The sequence below is a fragment of the Cricetulus griseus genome, chromosome 2 (genome assembly GCF_003668045.3).
Source record: "Cricetulus griseus strain 17A/GY chromosome 2, alternate assembly CriGri-PICRH-1.0, whole genome shotgun sequence".
NCBI lineage: Eukaryota > Metazoa > Chordata > Mammalia > Rodentia > Cricetidae > Cricetulus > Cricetulus griseus.
In genome coordinates, this window is record NC_048595.1 from 297,988,537 (window position 1) to 298,011,595 (window position 23,059).

The 23,059-nt window shown below is 39.3% G+C and overlaps 1 protein-coding gene and 1 long non-coding RNA gene across 7 annotated transcripts in view; one reads left to right on the forward strand and one right to left on the reverse strand.

Moving 5' to 3' along the window:
- LOC103159685 overlaps nucleotides 1–7,399 on the reverse strand; it is a 53,778-nt gene extending 46,379 nt beyond the window's left edge. For both annotated transcript variants that reach the window (XR_004768501.1, XR_004768499.1), the window contains exon 1: nucleotides 7,291–7,399. This is a non-coding gene — a long non-coding RNA (uncharacterized LOC103159685). The remainder of the gene's footprint in view (nucleotides 1–7,290) is intronic.
- Mctp1 (multiple C2 and transmembrane domain containing 1) overlaps nucleotides 1–23,059 on the forward strand; it is a 551,176-nt gene that overhangs the window by 445,046 nt on the left and 83,071 nt on the right. For all 5 annotated transcript variants that reach the window (XM_035440464.1, XM_027401826.2, XM_027401829.2 and 2 more), the window contains one exon: nucleotides 15,223–15,342. In XM_035440464.1, coding sequence (XP_035296355.1) covers nucleotides 15,223–15,342 — 120 coding nt within the window. The remainder of the gene's footprint in view (nucleotides 1–15,222; nucleotides 15,343–23,059) is intronic.

Sequence of the window (23,059 nt, forward strand, 5' to 3'; positions counted from 1 at the left end):
TTTGGGATACAGAAACACAGGAATGGAATTGTTGGTTAATCTGGTAAATTTACATTTGTTCTTTCAAGAAATTACCAATGACAACTCATAGGGTCTCACAGAGAGTGAACTGATAACAAGGGAGCCTAGGCACTCTGCAGGTATGTTACAGTTGTGTAGCTTGGTCTTCTTGTGGAACTCCTAACAGTGGGAACAGAGGCTGCCTCCAACTCTTTTATTAGTTTTTGGAACCCTACTCCTCATACTGGGTCAATTTGCCCAGCCTTAATGATACTCATGGGAGACCTGCCCTTTTCTGAACAGAAATGGAGGGGGAGTATAATGGGGGTAGTAACAGAGTGGGGGAGGGGACTGGGAGGAAAGGAAGGAGGGGAAACTTTGGCCAGGATATAAATAAATAAATTTATTTCAAAAAAAAAGAAATTACCAAAATGTTTCCACAGTAGCTCATTATTATGAGCCTCTATTAACTTGGCATGAGAGTTCTAGTATCTCTATTCTTTCACCATTGTATTTTGTAATATTTGTTTGATTATACCCAAATTAATGGCTAGGAATAGTATCCCATTGGGCTTCAGTTTGCACTTCTTTAGTGATTAATGATTTTGAGCACGTTTACATGTGCTTATGCATATACTCTCTCTGGTAACATGTTTAAATCATATATATGCATAGATGAGGCATACATATGATATATATGTGTGAGAGAGAGAGAGAGCATAGGGAGAAGAGAGGAGAGTGGAGAGAGAACAAAGACAGAGAAATTGCTTTAGGTGCTATATATTTAAATTCTTTCCTCTCCCCAAGCCACTGTTTTCTTCTGGGGATTTTAATTACATCATCCATTTTATGAACTTTTGAATACAGTAACTAATGACTTTGAAAAGTAGAGTCATTCATGCCCATACTCATCCCTACAGGTAAACACTGCCATATCTCTGGGGAAGTCTAAGGAACACAAAGAAGGGGTAACATTTTGGCTACAACCTAACAGTTCATGTTATACCACCTCCTGGTTAGTAATTAAACTCACTTTTTAAAATAGCCACCTATTTCTTAACAACCTGTATTTTTCCTTGAGAGGATATTAAGTTCCAGTGTGCTGGAAGTCCTTATGATTAAAGATCAATCAGAAGCATTTTTTGAGTCACAGCTCCGATAGTGTATATCCAAAGTCAATCAACAACAAGACACCAATGGTCACCATTAGTACGCAAGATGCCCCATATGAATAATACTGTCCTATACCCTTTCTTGTTTAAACACACAGTAGTTTTAATTATTCATTAAAGTTCATCATAGTAATACACTTATTGTAAAGCCCTGAAAAATTTTTGCACTGAAAAAAATAGTCAGAGAAACATGAATGTTGGTTGAGAATCATTTATCTGCACCATGTCATCCCAGAGTCTGTCCAATCCTGATAGGTCATTTATAGGAATGAGCTTTTACAGGCAATATAGTACAACAACAGAATATGCCTGAAAGATAATACATGTCTCATCTTAATGTCAGTGAAGTGAAACCTTTTCCAAGAACACAGTGGCTTTCTTTTAGAACTCTGGGGCACTAAGCTATAAGCCATTACAGGAACAATTTTGGCTGGAAATTATTGGGAAGATTTTTTTATAAGTTTTATTACATTGGAAATCATTTTTGTATTTCTAACAGTTCGACAAGAGCTAATTACAATGCACTCCTCTGTTTCACACTAATTTGAGCCATCGGGCATCAGCACCATAGCCATGCAGAGACACTGCAAATGATAAGCGTGCTTCCTTTGCTCCAAGAATTTGTACTTGCTATAAAAGAAAACAGATTTGGACAGCCCTGGAAAAGTCGGGTTGGGTTTGAAGAAAACATTTCAGAATTACATTAGAGCTGGCCTACAAGTGAACTAAAAATACCTGCTCATCTCAGTGGTCTTGGCCCTGGGCCGTTCCTTTACTGTAAAAGTCAGGCTGTTTGAACAGTTGGAGTTCAGTGTGCTTGCTGTCTAAACCAGTGTTCTCTGATAACTTCTGTTACCATTGAAACACAAGCACTGTTGCATTTAAGAAAATGTTTGGATATGTGGAAAATAGCCAAGAGAGATGTGTTCAGAGTGTTCGCACCTTTAGGCTTCCCATGCAGTAACAAGCCCACTAAGGCCTGTTAAGCAATGGGAGAAAATATTCATCAGTAAACATTAAGCAGCAAGGGTAAAAGATGGAATGGAGTAAAGAAGCCTGTTAAAGTCAGCCGAAGATGATTATTTGAATTGCAAAGAGATATGTTCAGACATAGCTAGAGCTGCTAAACATAACTCTTGAAGTTTTTCCAGAACAGAGGGATTGGGGGAATGAGACCAGTGAAGGAGAAAATTAGAAAATTATAAGACAGAATGGGAGATGAAGCTTTAGAAGCTGGTAAGATAGCTGAAATATGTGATATTATTAGGTCTTAAATCTATTTAAGAGTTTGGGTATTTAAAAAAACCTTGTTTCTGACTTTGGCTGTGTAATTTTAAGAGTAAAATGAAGACATTAAGTTTGGACAATGAATAATCAACAATAGCTGCAGGTTATATCATGAAGGATTAAAAGAGAGACCAGAAATAAGTAGCGTAGGAAAGATAGTCATGATAAGCTGAATAAATCTGAGTGAAATCATTTGAGTGGAAATGAGTCAGAATGGTACGGAGCATCACAAAACTTGGCAGGGTGCTCCCCTTTGCAAGTGGCTCCTGGAAGGAAGCCCCACAGTGATCGTCTGCTATTGTAGAGGCATTCCTGCTCAGTGAGTTAGAAATGAGGACATAAAGACTGCAGGTCTAATTTTTAAAGTAAAGTGTAACACAGACTTCAGGAACATTCATTTGGCTCCTTAGACAGCATAGTATCCTATTTCCTGGCACTGCCTATAGAACAGAGGGAGTTTCCTCCCATGAGCAACTGAAGTGCCAGCTGTTGCCTTAAATATTGTACCTGTTCATGACGGAGATAGCTTTAAAGCCAAATTTTGAGCTTAGGATAGATTGAACATTTTGTACATCAGCAAACATTGGTGTAGAATGTACGTACCTAGGCACAGCATTTACATACACAAGAATGGGAATTGACCAACAACCTGCTTCACCAACGGTGATGGTAGTAGACTCACTCCTGTAAAACTTGAGAAGATAATTGTGCGTAATTGAGTTCTATGAATCTTCATAGCACTGCTGAGACCTTGAAAACAGAGAGCAGGTAAACTAGAGATTATCCTTAAATCTATACTCACATTGAAAACAATCACTTTATCTGCTAGTAGGTCAAGAACTTACAAGATAAGACCTAGGATGAAAATGACAGTTGTTTCCCTGGCATTGGAGGTATAAAGGGACAACTACATCAAACGGAGTCAGGAAATACTTAAGGAGACTAATTGTCCCAATGTGCATTGATCTGTGCTATGCCCTAGCTCCTGAACCCATGAGTGTCTCCAAAGCACAGACAAAGAATATTCCAGATGTACCAGATGTAACTATTCTTAAGTAAAGCCAACAGTTTTTTAACACTGATTCTCCATTTGTTTCAGTGTTTGGAGTGATTGTACCTTTATTTCACCCACGGGTGAAATAAGTGCACATCTTCTTAGTTTTCCATGTTTTTAAAAAATGTGCATATGTTATCTGGGATACCAAAGAATACTTTTCCTGACATCTGGTTTTGAGTACCAAGTTTCTATGATTAACAAGGATGAAAATGACTGTATTTGATGTTGTAGCGGACCTTAAAACCAGTAGCTGAAGGATTAAATCTTGTGAAAGGGATTTCCAAGAATCACTACTCCCCAAGCAACTCTAAGCCTTTGTTACTTTTGTTCTACATGCATAATATGATCAACATTAAACTCAAACTCTATCGGTTATGGATATGTGGTTGGTGTGATGTTCAGACTGGACTTACTCTGGGCTTTCCTTTTAGAGTTGTTGGCATTCTCAAAGGAAATCCAGAGCTTTTTATGCCTGATTTTGACAAAAAAAAAAAAAAAGACACAAGATATCAGTCCAACTTGCAAGCTGGAAAGAAAAAAATCTCAATAACAACCAGGGAAATCTTATTCAGACTTCAATTGGTAATCTCTCCACCCAGAAATCTGTGTGATTGTGCTCCCATGAGTTGAGAGCACTGTCTCTGGGGTTGCCCTGGAGATTTCTTGGGTCCTGCTTCTGTGGTTCGTATGTGTCTCCTCTTCAGATGTGTCCTATCCAGATGTCATGCTTGCCTCTTTAATAGATGGAGTCAGGGTATACTTTTGAAAGATCATGGACATATTAAGACTGTGGACTTTAAGTTTTAGATAGGAGTGCCAAAGGCTCAGTGCTCAATTTCACAAAATCAGCAATTGGAGCTTTCTGACATGTGTATCTAAATATTAAAATTAAATCTAAACAAGCATCATTTTTCTACCACTATCTATAAAAGCAAACCAAATTACAGTATATACATTTTAATGTAAGTTTATCAACAAGACAACAAAATTCCATCTTTCTTTTCCACTTGTAATAGAACTGAGATAGCTTGCTCTCCTGACAGATTTGGCCTAGTATTAGAAATATTGTAGATAGTGCACTTGGGAGTCTTTCTCCAAACATGTAAAATATCCATGCCATCCAAAACAACAGAAGTCTCATTAGTATGATGTCAGGTTGAGACTAAGAATAAACCAGTTCTCTTTCTAATGGTGAGAAGGATGCAGTTCCACATGGAGCTCTTTTATTACAAACTGAGGTCCCCTATGTACACAGAAAGCAGCAGAGGATGGTGGAGAGGATTCTGTAGGTATGCTGTAATCGCCTATCTCCAGTTTCTATCAAGTCACAGAATTACCCAACTAAAACAAAGCTTCTCTTCAAAAGGGCAGTGCCTCATGCCTTCAGGCCACTGCAGAAAGGCTACAGTTATACCAGACTCCCTTTGCCTATGTTGTCTGCCTTGATAAATGGAGGCCATGCAGGAAGCTCTAATGGAGCTGACAGGAAATACAGACCTTAGACAAGTATGTCTCAGTCTGGCCACTTAAGACAAAACTGCCCTTTTCTTAGAAGGAAAAGTAATAGAAGACTATGGTGAAGGGATAGGGCTGGACTTAACTCAAAAGACAGCAAATTAGCCTTGGGGATTCACTCTGATTCTTCTCTGAGCATTTTAATAACGAAACACTGCAGGTAAAGAAAACATATTGTGCAGATGCGGATGAATGGGCACAATTTTTCTCCACTAAGACTTATTCTCAATCCTTCAATCTGAAGTCATAAGTCATGCCATCATCTTGGAACTAAACCAGTACGAAGACGTTACTACACATGGTCACCACAAATAAAAAGTAAAAACAGTGAAATGGTGTTCATTACTTCACATAGCTTGAAACCATCATTAACTATGAGTCCCAGAGTGAAACACACACACACACACACACAGACACACAGAAGAGAGAGAGAGAGAGAGAGAGAGAGAGAGAGAGAGAGAGAGAGAGAGAGAGAGAGAGACTATATACATGTCCATACAATAACTGTCAATGTTTCTCTATAGGGAATGCTATCAGCATTTTGGGATTTGGGGCAGGAAGATTCTTCAATGGGTGGGAATTTCCTACCATTTTCCCAGTGATCCACAGGATTGCCTCACCCATTATACTATTTCCCTTTCCTACACTACTCATTGACAACCAAAATCGACCTACATGTTTCTAAAGATGCCCTAGCCAAAGAAAGCATTATCCAGAGACCAAAGTTTTGAAAGTCAGATCTCCTTCCTTCCTTTCCTCTTTTCTTATTGCAAGAGCTGAAGGAGGCAACTGATGGGCCAGCTCATAAATGGTGCCACTTTCCAGCTTCTTGTACACTTTCAGGAGAGCTTCTAAACTGGGAATTCTACCCCTTGCACATCTGTTGAAAATCATTTCAAGAGGAAAAGCAAAGTATTTTAGAACCCACCTTGTATCCACTCTGCAGCTTCCATGTTAAAGTACAGTTCTGCTGGTAGACATGAAGACTTCCTTTTAATGGCTTATTATCATTATCAGTTTTAAAGTCTATTTAAATGCATGGCTAAGAAAATTGAGGCTCTTTTATCATTGCCTCAAAAATACTAGTATTCATCTTTTCTGAGGCCCCTCTCACTTTAGGGAATATTCTCGTGCCAAATGTTCCTGTTAAAACCAAAACAATTGTTCCATGTTAATCCTCATAATCATATAGGCATTTTGTTCATATTTCTGCCCTCTGTTTTACTGGAAATGAACATTTTTGAGTGATGAGACAAACCAGAAAACATTATAAGATGAAGATTGGGTAAAAATGGGTTAATACTGTAAAGGCTAGAGTGGAAATGTGTGTTAAGTTCGGGGGGAAAGGAATTGAAATTGGGGAGGAAAAGGATTTTCTAGAAGGAACCTGAAATAATTAATTGTTTTGTAGGAGATGGCCTTTCCATATAGGCAGAATTATTTTCCTCACTTTTTCTGAAGAGATAGTCAGATAAAGGATCTCATCTCTTAATTAGAAAGAAAAATACTCATCAAACACATCTCATCACTAGAGAGCTAATGATCCACAGCTGTTAGTCTGAAAGGGCAGGCTTTCTTCCCGAACAGTAGGAAGTGTTAATCATTTTGGATGAGATTTCTTTTTAAAATATACTGTAGCTTGCAAAAGAATAGGATATTCAATATTCCAACTTAAATGATTTTTTGAAGTAGGCTCCCCAGGGGTGCTGCCGTGTGTGGCACCGAGTGGTCACTGAATGCACACGTCTCCCACTGCACTTCAATGCAGGAATCAATCGAGAGCATGGTGTGAATGGCTTGGTCCTGCCTGGGACTCTTAGACTCTCATGCTCAAAGAAATAAAAGTCAGGCAAATCAAGCCTTCTGTAGAAATAGTGTTGCTATAAAATCTTAATATTCTGCATCATTCACTTGACTTGATATAATTTGCCTTGTTTAATAAGGGTGACGCTTTAACCTGCCTTTAACTGGGATTTCAGTAGGACAGACTTTTTTGTTTGTTTAATCTTCATGTGGAAAACTGGGTCTTTTTGTCTGTAAAAATGTAATTGGCTCATTCAGTTTCCATTCTTTGCCATTGCAGCCACCTTGCTAACCTCCTCTAAACATTTTGGATAGACGAAAACCCATTTAATAGAAACATTGTGAACAGCCAACGTTTGATTATTAAAAGCCATAGGAGAGAGGGAAGAAAGAAGAGAGTGAAACACACCTCAGAAACCTCATTCCCACCATTAATTTTTGACCTGTTTGCCTTACCAAACCTTTGCCACAACGCCTAAGAGCTGCCATTCTCTTTCTTCATGCTGATTCAAAAAAGAGTGATCCCAGAACAAAGCAGGAAGAAGGAGTGGTACATAGCAAGTCTCCACACTGAATGACTCATGTCTTCAAAGCCCCAGCCTTGCCACAGGACTCCACCCCTCAGTCCGTAGGCTTTATGGGAAAAGTGATGGATTGGGAGTCAGTGCCTTTTGTCAGGCCTCAAAGGCCTGAGCCTTGGTTTCTGCTTTCGTAAAAGGGTCTTTCTGAAGTGTAGTCTTTGCAACCTTCAACTCCTGGCATCTTATGGCATCTCTCCTAGGGTTCATTCCACACAACATCATACAACCTACCTGTTAGGACAAATTATGTTATTTTTCTTTTTGTAAATTAAAAATCCATTCTGAATATTTATGATTAAGGTTTAGAATGCTTCCAAAATCTGTCTCAAATCACCCCTAGAGATGGTCATGCTAATACTGTAGTCTGGAAACAAGGATTTTGATAAATGATACTTGAATTTACAAATGAAAATACATCAAAGACATAATTTGATATTCATAAAACTCTGCAAACCAAGGTCTCCTTTGTAAAAGTGGCATTAGGTTGTTAAAAAAGTGTTAAAACTTTTAGGCTAGCAATATAGCTAATCAGGTAAAGGAACTTGCTGCCAAGCCTGATGTCCCAATTCCCATCCCCAAAAACCTCATGGTAGGAGGGAACCATTTCCCATTTTCCCCAAGCTGTCCTTTAACCTCCACACATTCATGTACACACACACACACACACACACACACACACACACACACACACACACACCACAAGTATTTAAAACCTATTTGTTTTTACTCTCTAATTCACAGAATGGGCAATGTATGCTATGTGATTTACTATAAAAAAAATCAAGTGTCTAGATTTTTCTTGTTGAAATTACTAGTAAAAATTTTAACTGCAATATCTCTGTATAATACAGATTCCCTCAATAAACACCTCCCACACAACATACACGACCTCCAAGGAACACTACCCATCTTCTCCAACCACTCAACCAATCACCCCTTAGCAGTTATCATGGCCACTAACGGGATTTGTTTATGTTGTCCATGTAATACACAAGAGACAGAGAGACAGAGAATAGAGATCAAGTTCCTTTTTAAAAATTAACGTCCTTAATGTAGTGACTAATGCCTGTCTACATTGGTGAGGGTGGGTTTTCCTTATTTATTTTGATTCTCAGGCATAATTTAGGATAAGCGCCAAGCAGAATCAGTGGATAGCACTTGCCTTCATATAGCGTTTAGTCATAAGGCTCCATTACACACTGTAGTGACTTTCTTTTTTAGACAAGATAGGGAAGAGTTTGTTTCAACTTACAGTTTAAAGGGACAGGTTTGTCATTTGTAATGGGGAATGCCTGGCAGCAGTGGTAACACTGTGTCTGCAGTCCAGATGCAGAGAGAGATGAATGCTGATGCTCCATGCACTTTCTCCTTTTGATTTAATACAGGGCCCCAGCCCATAGGAGAGTGTCTTCCACATTCAGAGTGAGTCTTCCTACCTCATACAAACCTCTCAAATTCGCTCACAGTCACATCCTGTGCTTCTAGGTGCTCTGAGTCATGTCAGGTGACAATCAAGGTCAACCATCACACATATATTGCCTCATTTGCTCCCCATAGCTATCTTATGAAATAGGCCAATATAAACTGAGAGACAGTAACTGACTTGTTCAAGATCCTATAATGCAAAATGTCAAAAATGGAATTAAAGCCCCTTCTTTGGATGTCTGTTGAATGTCACATTTTGCCCATAATACATTGTCTCCTCAGAGAGGGATGACTTACATATCAGTTTGCTTTAGCTGTTCACACATGGTGCCAGAATTCCAAACTCAAAGCAACTACAAGTCATCAGGCAACATTTTGAGGTCAGCACATGGATCATGCACAGTTGGACATTTCTTCTGTACGTGGCTGTGCACACACTGATGCATCTTCAGTTAGCTCTTCGGTCTGACTTTCAGTTGAGGTGATGAAGGTGATGATGCCATGTGATTTTTTAGGCTTCTATTTTGATACTCTGTTATGAACCATAAGAAATCATATGTTACGTTCATGTCTTGGTGTGAAAGAGTATTACAGAAGTCATAGGTACAAGGAGATAGGACAAATTAAGGACATTGCTGCACACGATCAGCACAAATTAAACGTAAAAGCACTAAAAATGTTACTCATAATGACACTGCCATGGCTTCTTCATAGCTCTTACTCTTGAAGCCATAGTTAACACTGGGTAGCATAGGAAATATGGCAAGCTTCAAGAAGGACCAAAACTTGATGTGTAATAAGAGTTGATATGTTCTGCTTGCTGAACACCTTTAGGTGCCAAGTATTAGACTATTTCTATTTCAAATCTGCAAAGTAAATTTCTACTTTTCAGATGAGAAAACTTAAAGAAATCCAAAGCTGTCCAAGGCCATAGCACTGGAGACTAGGGATCTTGAGTGCTCTTTAGTCTGATGTGAACATTAATGTCCTTTCCATTTCATCTCACTACAACAGCTCCTCAAGGAATATGGTAATCATAGCTGACCATACAAGACCAGTTAGAAGAGAGATTCTGGCATCCTTCTAACATACAGCATAATACACAGAATTCTCAGTTTGTTAGTTTGTTAACTTTTTGAGGTAGGTTCTCATGTAATCCAGGCTAGCCTCCAACTTGCTATGTAACTTGAGAATGACCTTCAACTCCTAACCCACCTGCCTCAACCTTCCATGTACTAAAATTGTAGCCATGACCCACCGTGCTGGGATTTAGTGTTCTTTCTACTGGTGGAGATCAAAAGTGCTGTTACCACTTTGACTAGCATCTCATTAAGACTCTACTGTGGAATTCTAGTTATAAATCACAACATCTATCTTAAAGTTTACAAAGAAAATCAAATATTTGAAGCATGTTCAGTCTCAAATGAGAAGGGATAGCTAATGTAGAGTTGTTTTTCTGTATGTAAATGGAGACATGAATTCTATGATGGTGAAATGCCAAAAGACCAAATTAAAAAGCAGGAACTAAGATCTGGGCATGAGAGGAAAAGCTACAGACTCGGTGATGAAGGAAGAGAATAGGGAAAGTATTCCAAGGTGATGGAATTGAATAAAATTGAATACTGCATAAATCCCTTTTAGCCTGATGCAATTAATATTGAAACATTCTAGGATTCTTTGGTCCTCTTTCTGTGTTCCATGCAGGAAAAGGCAGTTTTAGAGTGAGATCAGAACACATCCAACACCTTATGGCTTATATTTGTAGTTAGTGTGTGTGTATATGTGCATGCGTGCATGCGTGCGTCCGTGTGTGTGTGTGTGTGTGTGTGTGTGTGTGTGTGTGTGTGTGTGTGTGTGTTGGGGATGTATTTTTATTCCTTAATTTCTTCTTTTATCTAATTACTGCATTGCTTTTGCACACTCCCAAACCTATGAAGAAGTGTAGTCATGACCAAGGACATAGCCAGGATTAGTTGGCTTTGAGTTTTCCCAGAAGCAAAGATTTTTCCTACTACCTGCTGGGACACCGAAAGCCTGGCCTTTTGTATAATCTCAGACTTTCATAGGAAGGAACAGTGGCTCAGTCTGTGCAGGGGTCCCAGGGAGGATGGAGGGAGATCTAATATAGAGAGAATGAGCTAAAAAGGGTTCTTCTACTCTAGGCCCTTTCTTCAAGGTATCCTTCACAGACTAGCAAAAACCAGGATCACAGGTGATACTCTAGTGCCTGATGTTTTCTCATTGATTCTTAGCAACCTGAGTCAGGAAAGCTTTTGTCCCTACTTCTGAACACTTGGTCAAAGTTTTAAAACTTTTTATTGTTGGGCTATGTTCAATATTTTTTGAGATTTTATGTTATTTGAATATTGAAAAAGATAAACTTAACATTTTTCATCTGGAGTTCATCCAAAATTCTACTATTTTCTTTCTTTTCAATATGCTTTCTTTTAAAATGTAGGAGCTGCTTGCTCACTTCCACCAGGAGCAGCTTCCTAATGCACAGACAGTAAGAAAGAAGCTGATCCATCCATTTCAAGCATCTCTAAAGCAAATATAATTTCTTCCTTGATTTCTCTTTTCCCTGTCTTCCCCTGATCCATGCTCTGTTAACTGTGTACATGGGGCACTTTGAATTCCATATAAATGCACGAGAAATGTTGTGTTAGTTTGGAGTGCTACATTTCAGGAGAGCAACTGATGAGCTAAGGTTGTGAGAGGAGAATGATATTTACAGTTGAATATATACTCAAAGTTCATCTTATTAGCAATGCTTGAAGCTACTGGCAACTTTGAAAGACTACCATGGTGATGAAAGATGCAATCAGCAATGCAGTCAGTCTAACATCAATGATCAGACATGTCAAAGCAGAATATCCCTTCACAGCAGGGTGACATTATCCCACCATATCATATTTAGCAATGAAATCATCTGAATCCCATCCATGCTAGCAGAACCCACTGAAGGGAGTGAATGCTCTCTGAGTTCTGGGGCTAAAGGCATGTGCCACCACTGCCTTGTTCTTCAATGCTCTCTGAGCATGCAGACATATGAGAAAGGCCAAAGGGAAAGAATGGGTTCCCATGGCAGCACAACAGGACAGCAGAACAGGCGAGTGGGGGGGGGTCCTCTCTGGGAAAAGTGCTAAAAGGCATATTAACCAAGCAGAGAAAATTCTAGAAGCATCTCACTTCATAATTCTGGCTGTATTTTTCTCAAGTCAGCTAGTTTCTGGCAGTGGTTCTATAGCACCTTTATTAATACAAATAGTTAAACTGCTGAATAATTTGCCAGGGCCTTGGGTCCATTTACTCTAAATACTTACTCTGCCCCAGTCATTTTCTAAGCTCCAGATGTAAAGCAGTGAACAAAAAGAAGGTGTCTGTTCTCCAGGGGCTTGCATCCTAGTGATTACCTGAATGGTATAATAATTGTATCAATATTTAATGGGCTCTATTCAAAAGTAATTTCCCCTTTACATGTAGTTGTTGCCTGTCAATTTAATCAATTTAATACTTCCTGAAAGAAGAGTTATGTTTACAAAAGCACATTTAATAATCCGAAATATCAGTTACACATCATATAATCTTTGTACACATCATATAAATTTCAAAAGTTAAATGGGACATTGTTTTCTAGAAATCTTCCTACATTTCTATTGGAAATAAAAAAAATCACCCATTTCATAGATTGAGGTATTTGAAATGGTTCTTACTCTGGAAGCTGAAATTATTGTTGCCATGTAGTACTAAATAATTATATATGTATACTGGTGTCCATTTCAGTTATGAATATCAGAAACCTAGTAAAAACACATTTCTCAAAATATTTAAATTGTTGACAGTTTTCTGAGGTTATCACACAGTATGTTTTGATCATATTTACCCTCCCTCCGAAGCTCTTCCTAGATACGTCTGCCCACTCACCCAACTTCTTATTCTGAAAAAAGAAAAAACTTGTAAGACTCATTTCTGCTTCCCAAAGTGTGGTCTTTCACTGGACAGGGTCTGACTTACCAGAAGCTGCACTCTTAGAGCAAACTGGCTCTCCCTCTCCCAGCAGCTGACAGTAGCCAATACTCAACAACTAGGGGTGGCAGTTCACACCCATCTCCCCTTTCCTTGCTGAGATTTGTCCTAGCTTCTGCTTACACATTAGTGTCCTCACGACTAACTCTCCTGGTCTACAAAATGCAAGATGTACGTTACTCTGAGCTTCCCACTTGTGCTACTGTTCGACCAAAGCTTACTAGGCAGGCAATGTTGTGATTTCCAATCAATAATTAGTACACTTTAAGAGCATCACTTGCATGGACCACAGCCCGAGCACTGTGTTAATTACGCAGTTTTTGAAACTCATTGTCCCCATTTTATAGAGGAAGAAATTAAAATGCATTATATAGAAGTTTTAGAAAGGTTACACAGCTCCTTGACACTGAGGTCAGGTAGGAATTCTGCTCTTAGTCCCAACTTATTTAAGGTGACCATAGTCTAATAGCAGGAGTCACAGAGCCAGAGAACTTAGATGATCTACCTGGGAGTACACCTGGTGAAGAGGTGAGAGAGTCACAATGTAGGTCTCAAATCCTGTTGTTTTTCCAAGTAAATATGCATAAATCGGCTCCCTCGGTCATCCCCAGTTCTTACTCTGACATTTGTCTTACAATTAAAAATAGTTTATTCAAATAAGTGGTGCTAAAACCAATACAAATGAGCATGTTAAAATTTCCTTTGACAAAATTGTTCTTTGTGTTCATTTGCAAACATCTGGCTCTCTGTGTAATACTGAATGGTAAGCCAATTTCTTCTAACACTTGTTGGAAGCAGCATTTTTTGTTGTTGTTGTTGTTTTGTTTTCTTCATAATGTGCGATCTTTGAGGTTCTGTGGTACAGACATGGTGTTTTCATCTGCCTATTATGCTTGTTCTATTATATTATCCAAGTAACATTTGGGACCAGAATGTCCCTGATGCTAAACGAGGATTCATTCTTTGTTATTAAGACAGACAGAAGACCAAGCTATTCTGACAATACTGTGAAGCTCTTTTTATTGGGGGGGTGGGCTACTTTTTGTTTTTATTCATTTATGTTTTACATTCTAATCCTAGTTCCCCCTTCCTCTTCTCCACCTGTTCACCTCCTCCCATCTGCTCCTCAGAGAGGGTAAGGCCTCCCCTAGGAAGTCAGTAGTCTGTCCCATCATCTAGTTGAGGCAGGACCAAGGTACCTCTACCCCCATACCCCTGTGTCTAGGCAGAGTAAGGTGTCTCTCCATAAAGAATGGGCTCCACTAAGTCAGTTTGTGCATTAGAGTTAGATCTTGGACCCACTGCCAATGGCCTCATATATTGTCCCAGTCACACCATCGTCACCTATATTAAGGGAGTCTAGTTCAGGCTTATGTAGGTTCCCCATTTGTCAGACCTGAGTCAGTGATCTCTCACTAGCTCAGGTCAACTGATTCTGTGGTTTTCCCCATCATGATCTTGACTCTTTTGTTCATATTATTGCTCCTCCCTCACTTTGATTGTATTCCAGGAGCTTGGCCCAGTGGTTAGTTGTGGATTTCTGCATCTTGCATCTGCTTCCATCTGTTTCTGAAAGAGAGTTCTAGCTTCTCTGGGGTTGTGGATTGTAGGCTGGGTATCTTTTGTTTTGTCTGGTATCCGCTTATGAGTGAGTATATACTATATTTGTCTTTCTGGTTTGAGGTTACCTCACTCAGGATGTTTTTTTCTAGTTCTGTCCATTTGCCTGCATATTTTAGGATGTCATTGTTTCTTACTGCTGAGTAGTACTCCATTGTGTAAATGTATCACATTTTCTTTATCCATTCTCAGTGAAGTTCTTTTAACTGAAAGAATAAACAAAACTGCAACAACAACAACAACAACAACAACAAACCCAAAACCTTATTTCACCTAATATAACTGTAATTTCACTCCAGGAAGAAAATTAAAATTGCCTTCAACATTATAATGTCATCAAGTTTTCCTGCACAGAAATTAAACAAAACAAAAACCATAGCAATGAATTTCTTTCTTTTCTTTTTCTTTCTTTCTTTCTTTTTTTTTGGGGGGGGGTTCAATATAGGATTTTTCTGTATTGTTTTGGAGGCTGTCCTGGAATCCCCTCTGTAGACCAGGCTGTCCTTGAACTCACAGAGATCCGTCTGCCTCTGTCTCTGCCTCCCAAGTGCTGGGATAAATTACTAGGGGTGAGTTGTGCTTTTAGCAAAATGCCTACCAAGTTTTTCAGGCTTTGTTTTCCAGAAGAATCTTCCTGCTCTGGAGCATGTACCAGTGGGGGTGTGGGGGTGACAGTACACTAAGGAAAGTCAGAATTGACTCTGGTTTTTTTTTTTCTCTTTTTTCTCTCCTCCAGCTCTTCCTCTTTGTTGTCTGGAACTTTGAGCTCTATATGATACCACTTTTGCTATTGTTACTCCTGACCTGGAACTACTTCCTCATAATATCGGGGAAAGATACCAGGCAACGAGATACGGTAAGTCTCTACATTCTTAGTGTGTTTTTGTCATGCTTCACCTGCCTCTGATGAGATGACACTGAGTTCAGTTTATAAACCACAAACTCTGTCTATAAATATTCAAGTTTGGAGGAAGGTTTTGTAAGCTCAAACCTAACAACTCTTTGCTCTTAGCACAAGATGAAATATCTGCCTATTTTTGGGATGATTCAGCTTGGTAGAAACTAAAGTGGAAAGTATACAAACTGATCTATGATTTAAAATCATTAATAGCTATTAATCCAAACCTTCATTTCTTTCAGTTTCCTGGTTGTCTTATTTCTTCATGAATGGTGAACTAAGAGATAATGTCATAATCTTGTTAATGATCAGACCAAGTTAATGTATTCTACTTAGGACAATTATCTGGATAAACCATCGTTGAAGAAAGAGTTTTTTGGTTATTAGTCTGGAAAGTGTATTAAAGTCCCTCAATTTAGTGACTCTTCACTAACAACAAGTATGTGTTTATGAGTCAGGTAGATTATTATACTGCCTCAAAGATGAAGACCTCTCATTTAATCCAGGGAATGTTGAGCTAAATCTGTACTCTCCCTTGATGTTTATGAAAGTTCACAGAATGTGTGAGACAAGGAGATAGAGCTCAGCTGACAAGAGCCTTGAGCTTTGCCAGGGGGTCAGGTCTGCTCCTCGTGTGCTTTTTCAGTCACTGTAGTCCTAGCACACACACCAGCATGTGACTGAAGGGGTATATCTTCTCCAAGTTCAACATTTGTAATTGTGTTCCCTGATGGGCAAATGTTAAAAAGACTCTTAAAGCAGATGAGAATATACTGTGATATGCCACTCTATTATCAAAGTTTTGAGTGTTTTATAGACTCCATTTTATTTACAACAGGAATGTTTTACTTATTCTTGATACAGCATCTTAATCAGGGATATTTGCCATTACTATGTATGTTTATGACACATAATGGAATTATTTGAATATCAGTCCAAAATACTATACTTCATTGCAATAATGATTATCAAGTGAACTCACTGTCTTACCTATGGAAAAACAAACAAACCAACAAAAAATAGTTCCTTTAAAACAAATATGTATTTCAAATGTCAACATAAGCAAATTATATTTCTTCAAAAGTAATTTTCCTTGTCTTTAGAATAAATGATAGATACTAAAATACAGCCACCAAGTTCATGACAGTGGTGTTGACTTTCTAATGTGTTTCTTACTAGATTAGACTAAGGTTGAAGAAACAAATTTTCTGTTGACCTTTATATTTGTGACTTTTTAGCATATACTTTACAGATTAGAAGTATTCCAAGTCTTTGTGTGTTGCATACTTGCTGACTGTGTAGGTGTATAACCTGTGCCTGTATATCTGTGTGCCAGAGGAGAATGAATGCCAGATGTCTTGCTCTATTGCTCTTACCTATTGCCTTGAGACATCTGAAGCTCACCATTTCAGCTAGGGGTTCTTGAAGAGAGGGAGCCCTTAGTGTCCACCCATCTCCATACTCCCAGTCCTGAGGTTCTAGACATATACAAACATGCCCTGACATTTTGTGGGTGTTGGGGATTAAGAGACAGATCCCCACACTTGCAGAGCAAATGTTCTTATCACTGGAGCCATCTCCCCAGGCCCCAAACACTTTATTTTATAAACCCTATCAAGCCAATTACAAGACTGCTGATAGAGGTTTTAATGGTTAAGCAATATCAATAGACAAGAAGTTATTTTTATTGCTAAGGATATGTATTTAAATTGCATGCTAAGAGAGAGGCCCAAAATGCTATAAGAATTGATGTCTTGGGAACTAATATCCAGGATTTTTTTTCTTTAAGAAAATAGGGCTGTCTAAGACAATTACTTTTTTGTCTGTTTATCTCAGGGAGATGGTTAAAAGAGAATATCTACTTTTTATTCAACTATCTTGAGGCATATTTGCAAACAAGATTATTTGCAAATAAGAAAAGTAGTAATTTAGCTTTAATTTCTAAGTCCTATGGGATTTATCTTGAAGATTTAGGCCTTGGTTTGAGAATTCTTAGTAAAAAATTTCTTAAACTGTAAACTTCATTATTTTTTCTAGAACATACCTGCCTTGTGTGGCAAGTCCACTGTTAGAAAGAAATTTGTGGTATATGACTTATCTTGGGTGCTTAAATTCTCTGAAATTTTTATAAGTCTGTTGAACAATTATATAACATATAATTTAAAATTGCATAATATACTGTTTTATTCTTGAAGTTTTTATTGCTATATACTCATTATATATCACAATGGGTTTCATTATAACATTTTCATGCATGTCTAAGATGTATCTTGATTATATTCACTCCCCCTACCTTCTCTTGTACCCCCCCAACCTTCTCACATCTCAATTTCTTCACCTCTAAATTGTGAACTCTATCACAGGTTTCTGAGTATTACGCATAATATACTTTTTAAACTGCCTTTTGTCTTTTACAAAATACAACACTAAAACAGAACTTTCTAGATCTTCCTTTCAAGCACATCTATTTTTAAAGTTTCTCCCTTTTAGCCCTGGTCAACATTTTATTCCCCAGCTCAGCCTCTCTTAAGACATTCAACAGCTTAACCCATTTGAAATGTCAACTACACTCCATAACGGCCAGTAATTGCCTTTTATTTGCCCAAAGCACACATATCCACATATTCTGTTCTTCCCAGGGACTGGAGGAGCAATCACAACATTTCTTTCAACTTCTCATTCACTGGCTCAGTTGAGACCTTACATAACTCTTAAATTCAGTTTGTCTAATTATGTGGTTTCTAGCATATCCAGCTGTTTTAACTGCTTTTTCCTTTTGAAAGAAGACCTTGATGATACCTTGTTGGTTACAGATTTTGTGTATGTATGTGTGTGCACATGAGAGTGTGTTTGTGTGTGTGCATGTGTGTTTGTTTGCATGTGAGTGTATGTGTGTTTGTGTACTGGTGCATGCACACGAGTGTGGGTGTGCATTTGAGTGTATTGTGTGGATGTGCATGTGTATTTGAATCTCTACAAACCTTGTCAAAGCTTTCGACTTATATAAAAAGTACACAGGTCCTCTGGGGTGAATTAATTACACTGTTGACTGACCTCAAACCAGGAAACTTCCTGAAGAGAGGGTGGGGAGAGGGAGAAAAGTGGGGGCTGTTTCTGACATGAAGGGTTGAAATCTTAGAAAATTTAATTAGAATGAAGTCTAAAAGAAAACAAATCAAAATTAGTTTTAGATCTACATGGAAAAGAGACAAAAGTTAGGAATAATTTCATAACATTAAGTATATAGATGAGTGAAAATTCTGTCTTCAATGTATTGACTGATAGTTGAGATTAATACTCAACAGAAAAGGGCTTCCTTGTCTCTTTATTATTTATTAAGCCTCTCAGTCCGAAGAGCTCAAGGACTAAGCCCTTCCCTCTTTTTCAACTAGTGCTTCTAGTTTAAACAGAAAAAGAAGTCCTGATACTTGCCCAGTACATAGAGACACATGTAATGAGCACAGCCTTTTAAGGGCTGGGGTGAGCCGACAGCTATTACTAGGGGTGCATCTGCAGCCCCTGAGGGAGCCCATAGGATGAGGTGTGTTAGAAATGGCATTCTTCCTTTGCTATTTCCCAGCCAGAATTGTAAAAAATAAGGAATGCTGGGTCTGAGTCCCCTAGTGTGGGACCATGATGTGAAAATTTGCAGTACTGGAATTGTTGGGCTTTCCCAGAGGAGCTTTCTTAATACATACTTCACTCAGAAATGTCCCTGGCATGAAAGGGCTATAAAGATAGAAATGCCACCCTTTGTCGGTTTGAGCTGTCACTCCAAGAGCTGAGGAAAATTCCTCCACACTGCCTATTGGGCTGGTACCACCTATCCAAATTACAGGTACTGCTGACAAAAGTGTCAACAGCTGAAGCACTGACACTAGGCAATACTCTTGATTTGGGATTTTAAAATTACTGAGCTTTCGCTGCATCCCAAGTGCCATGTGAAGCACTTTATAGGCACTGCTTACTGAGTCTTCTTTCTGCAGAACAAGCTGATTGGGTTGAGTCCTCATAAATCCCCCATTCCCATGCTTTCATCTGTAGCAATTAAGGGAAAATACTCCTGTGGAATAAGTATAGTTGCAGGAGCCTCCCTTAAGAAAAAGGACGGGTCTCAGAAAATGAAGGAAATGAGTAGATCATGGAATCAGAGGTCTACTATACACTCTGTGGTATCATTATTTCTACTTTATCCACAGGGAAGCAGTTAAATAACTCACGCAAAGGCACCCATTTCCTGTATTCTTAACCATAATCATGCTTCCTTTTCCCGCTCTATTTTGCTACATTCCACTTCTCCCTGGGCAAGTTTCTCCCATGAATTACAGCATAGACAGTGGCACTAACTCCACCCTCAAGTGTACACCTTGACAGACATTCATTCACTTCGTCCTCATGTCTTACTGTTAACTCAGAGAAATGGAGCAGATATTTATTAAGCATTTTTCTATATATTGAGCTTTCCTCCTAACCCTTTCAAGATACCACTTCCTTTCATTCTTTACTATAATTATATCAAGTAAATTATTCTAAATGTTTTTTACTTTTTAAATTTTTATTGTATTTTTTATTAACAGTTTTTCATTTATTTTGCATCCTGACCACAGTTTCCCTCCCTCCTCTCCTCCTGTTTCCTCCTCCCTACTCCCATCTACCCCCCCTCCCCATCCACTCTTCCTCAGTCTCCATTCAGAAAGAGGCAGGCCTGCCATGGGCTTAAACAAAGCAGAGCACATCAACTTGAGGTAGGACCCAGCTCTTGTCCCTAATTTATAAATGAGGAAATTGAAATGCAAGATAAACAATGAACTCCACAGCACAATGTGAAGTGAAACCAAGTCTGCTATTTTCTAAGCCTTGATCTGGTTTTGTAGTGTGTTCTTGGGCTCATCTTTCCCGGGGTCTCTCAGGGTATCCAGGCCATTCCACAGAGCCCCAGATACCCCAGATTCCTTCTCTTAAGCTTCTCAGTGACTTCTCAAGGAATGATTGCAGACATCTGCTCCAGGCTAGGAGCAGCCATTAATTCAGAAAGTGTTTGTGGCCTGCGGGGTGACTTTCTACTCACCCAGGTGAGCATGGGAGGAGTAACTTAAGCTGGGCATCCCCCACAGTTGTGAAAAAAGTCTTGGCATACACACATTCTTCAAGCAGGATTTTTTAATTACACTTTAAAAGAACATTCATCTCCACTGTCATGATATGCCTCCCACATAGCAATCTCTGTTGCTAATCAATGATGGCATGAAAAAGACTGAAGAGTGGGGCAGATCAGTGAAATCACTCTGACTCATGTATGACTGTGACATAAATGGAGACAAAAGTCTGCCTTGTTAAAACACAAGTAAATACTGGAATGTTCAGTTCGTTCCTCCCAATGACAAAGCATTAGATTCTTCTTCTCCCTCCTACAATAGTACTGAATTTGTTTTCTTGCTGGGTCTGATCCATTTAAGCCCAGAATACTTACTTCTAGGGAGCAAAGCTTGGAAGGAGGAAATGCTGTTGGAAAATTTGGATTGGTCACCACAGAAACATTTGGTGTCTGTCCTGAATCCTGTCAGTCATACACATTTGTTATGTTTTCAGTCACTGCTCTTGTCTAGAAAGCAGCCCTTGGTGGAAGACCCGAATCTGTGGAATACTGAACAACTGAGTCTAAAAGGACTAAACGGGTTGGCCAAAGCCAGGCTGAGAGAGGAGAGGACTGTTGGCAGAAGCGCTTTGTAGATGTCGTTAGATTCTACCTCAGTAGGGTTTTATCATTCACTGAAAGTAACACAGAGCATAAGTCTTCTGTGTTTGTCTCTTGGTACCAAAAAAGCCCACATCTTCAGTGCTCTTAACAGAAGCAGCTCTGAGTCATACAGCCTCTGAACACATCTAAAAATGGATGATCGCTCTTTTCTCCCTTTGTACTTATTTCAACCACAATTTTCTCAACTTTTTCAGAGGTTACCAGCTTGCAAAGATCTGAGGAGGACCATGAAAAGAATCAGACCTTTAGTTTCCAAAGTAATCCCAAGCAGAAGGCGCTTGAAAGTTATAGCAATCTGATGCCATAGAAAAGTGCACCCCCGCAACCTTCCAGGGTATTCACTGACTGCTTAATCTTGCTGGCTAATCACTCACAGTGTAGAGTGATACTGTAACACAAGGCTGCGGATCACTGCATCAGGAATTGAACATAACATGTTTGTCACTCATCTCAGCCCCCCTCCTCTACCATCATCACCATGTTATCATTTCCCTTTCTCAGAAAATGATTAAACCTTCTCTTGTGCAGATTCCCCTCACACTCCAGCCCTGAAGTCCAAAGGATTCATCCCAGAGTCATGAATGACACATTTATCAAATCAAAACACCAATAACCTGGGCTGGAGAGGTAGTTCAGTCACGACTACTGGTAACTTCAATTCCACAGGACCGACACCCTTTTCTAGTCTCTTTGGGCTCCTGTATGTACATGATGAAGATAAACTCACACAGGCACACACATATATAAATAGGTCTTCAAAAAATCATAGGTGATTGAATGACTCAGAATTCCAGGTAACAATAAAGCTTCTAATAAAATTCCAATTTGTCAGAATGCCCTGTAATTAATTATCTGGCAATTTTTATCAGTACTTTTGTTTAAAGACCAGGAGGAAGGATGTCATCCTGAAATAAAAATCTAATTGTGACAATTGTGCTGTATTGGTAGATCCCTAAAGTCTTCAAGGATGGCTTGAAAGTCTCTCCATGAGAAGGAGCCATGTAAACCACAGCTTCAGGCTTTTCTTCTCTTTAGTCTGGCATGGTTGTTTTTTTGTGTTTTGTTATTGTTATTGCTTGTGCAACTCCTTGGCCTCCATACACAGATGGGAAGGCAGGAAGAAGGGCTGAGGTGATGGCTCGGGGAGTAAAACATTTACTGTGCAGCCATGAGTCCCTGACTTTGATCCCTCAGAATCTAGGTAAAAACCAGTACGTGAATCTGTGATGGCAAAGCCCTTACAGTGAGATGGGCCGGGGAGTCTCCAGAGAGAGTCTCCAGAAGCTGGCAGACTAATAAGGCTGCTGGACATGATGAAGAGTAAAGGAACCCTGCCTCAAAGAAGACCGAAGGTTAGGCCCAACACCTGAGGTTGTCCTTTGACCTTTACACATGTGTCCTGGAGTGTACACCTCCCTACCCCGTCCCCATCCCCCACCCTCACACCATCTTTTAAAGAAACAAAGGAAGGCAGAAAGTCAAGAATTATGCTTCTTCTTTGGATAGGTGAGGAAACCACGCCAAAATAAGATGGTGACTTCAGCAGAGCTGGTGCACTTGAGTAGAGGGCCATGTGTGAAGCAGATGCACAATGCAGGCCACACAGGAACATAGATCCTGTGTACTGACATGTGGCCTGGTTGGAACACTGACTCATTGCCATAAAGGTCTAAGAGTATGCACTATGGCTCTGTAGTCAAAAGGCAAGACACAGACATGACAGCACTGGAGGCAACTGACATCTTGGCATAAGCCAGCTGCTTTGCTCTTGAGCCTCCTCCTCAACTTTGTGTGTAGCAAACCAACAAGAAGACTGGAGCTGCTAACAAGGGATGTTTGAGGAGTCAAAGAATTTGGAGAGGTGAAGGGTCAGTGGCCTCTGGAGAGCAATAGTAAGAGCATTCAAAGTACAACATG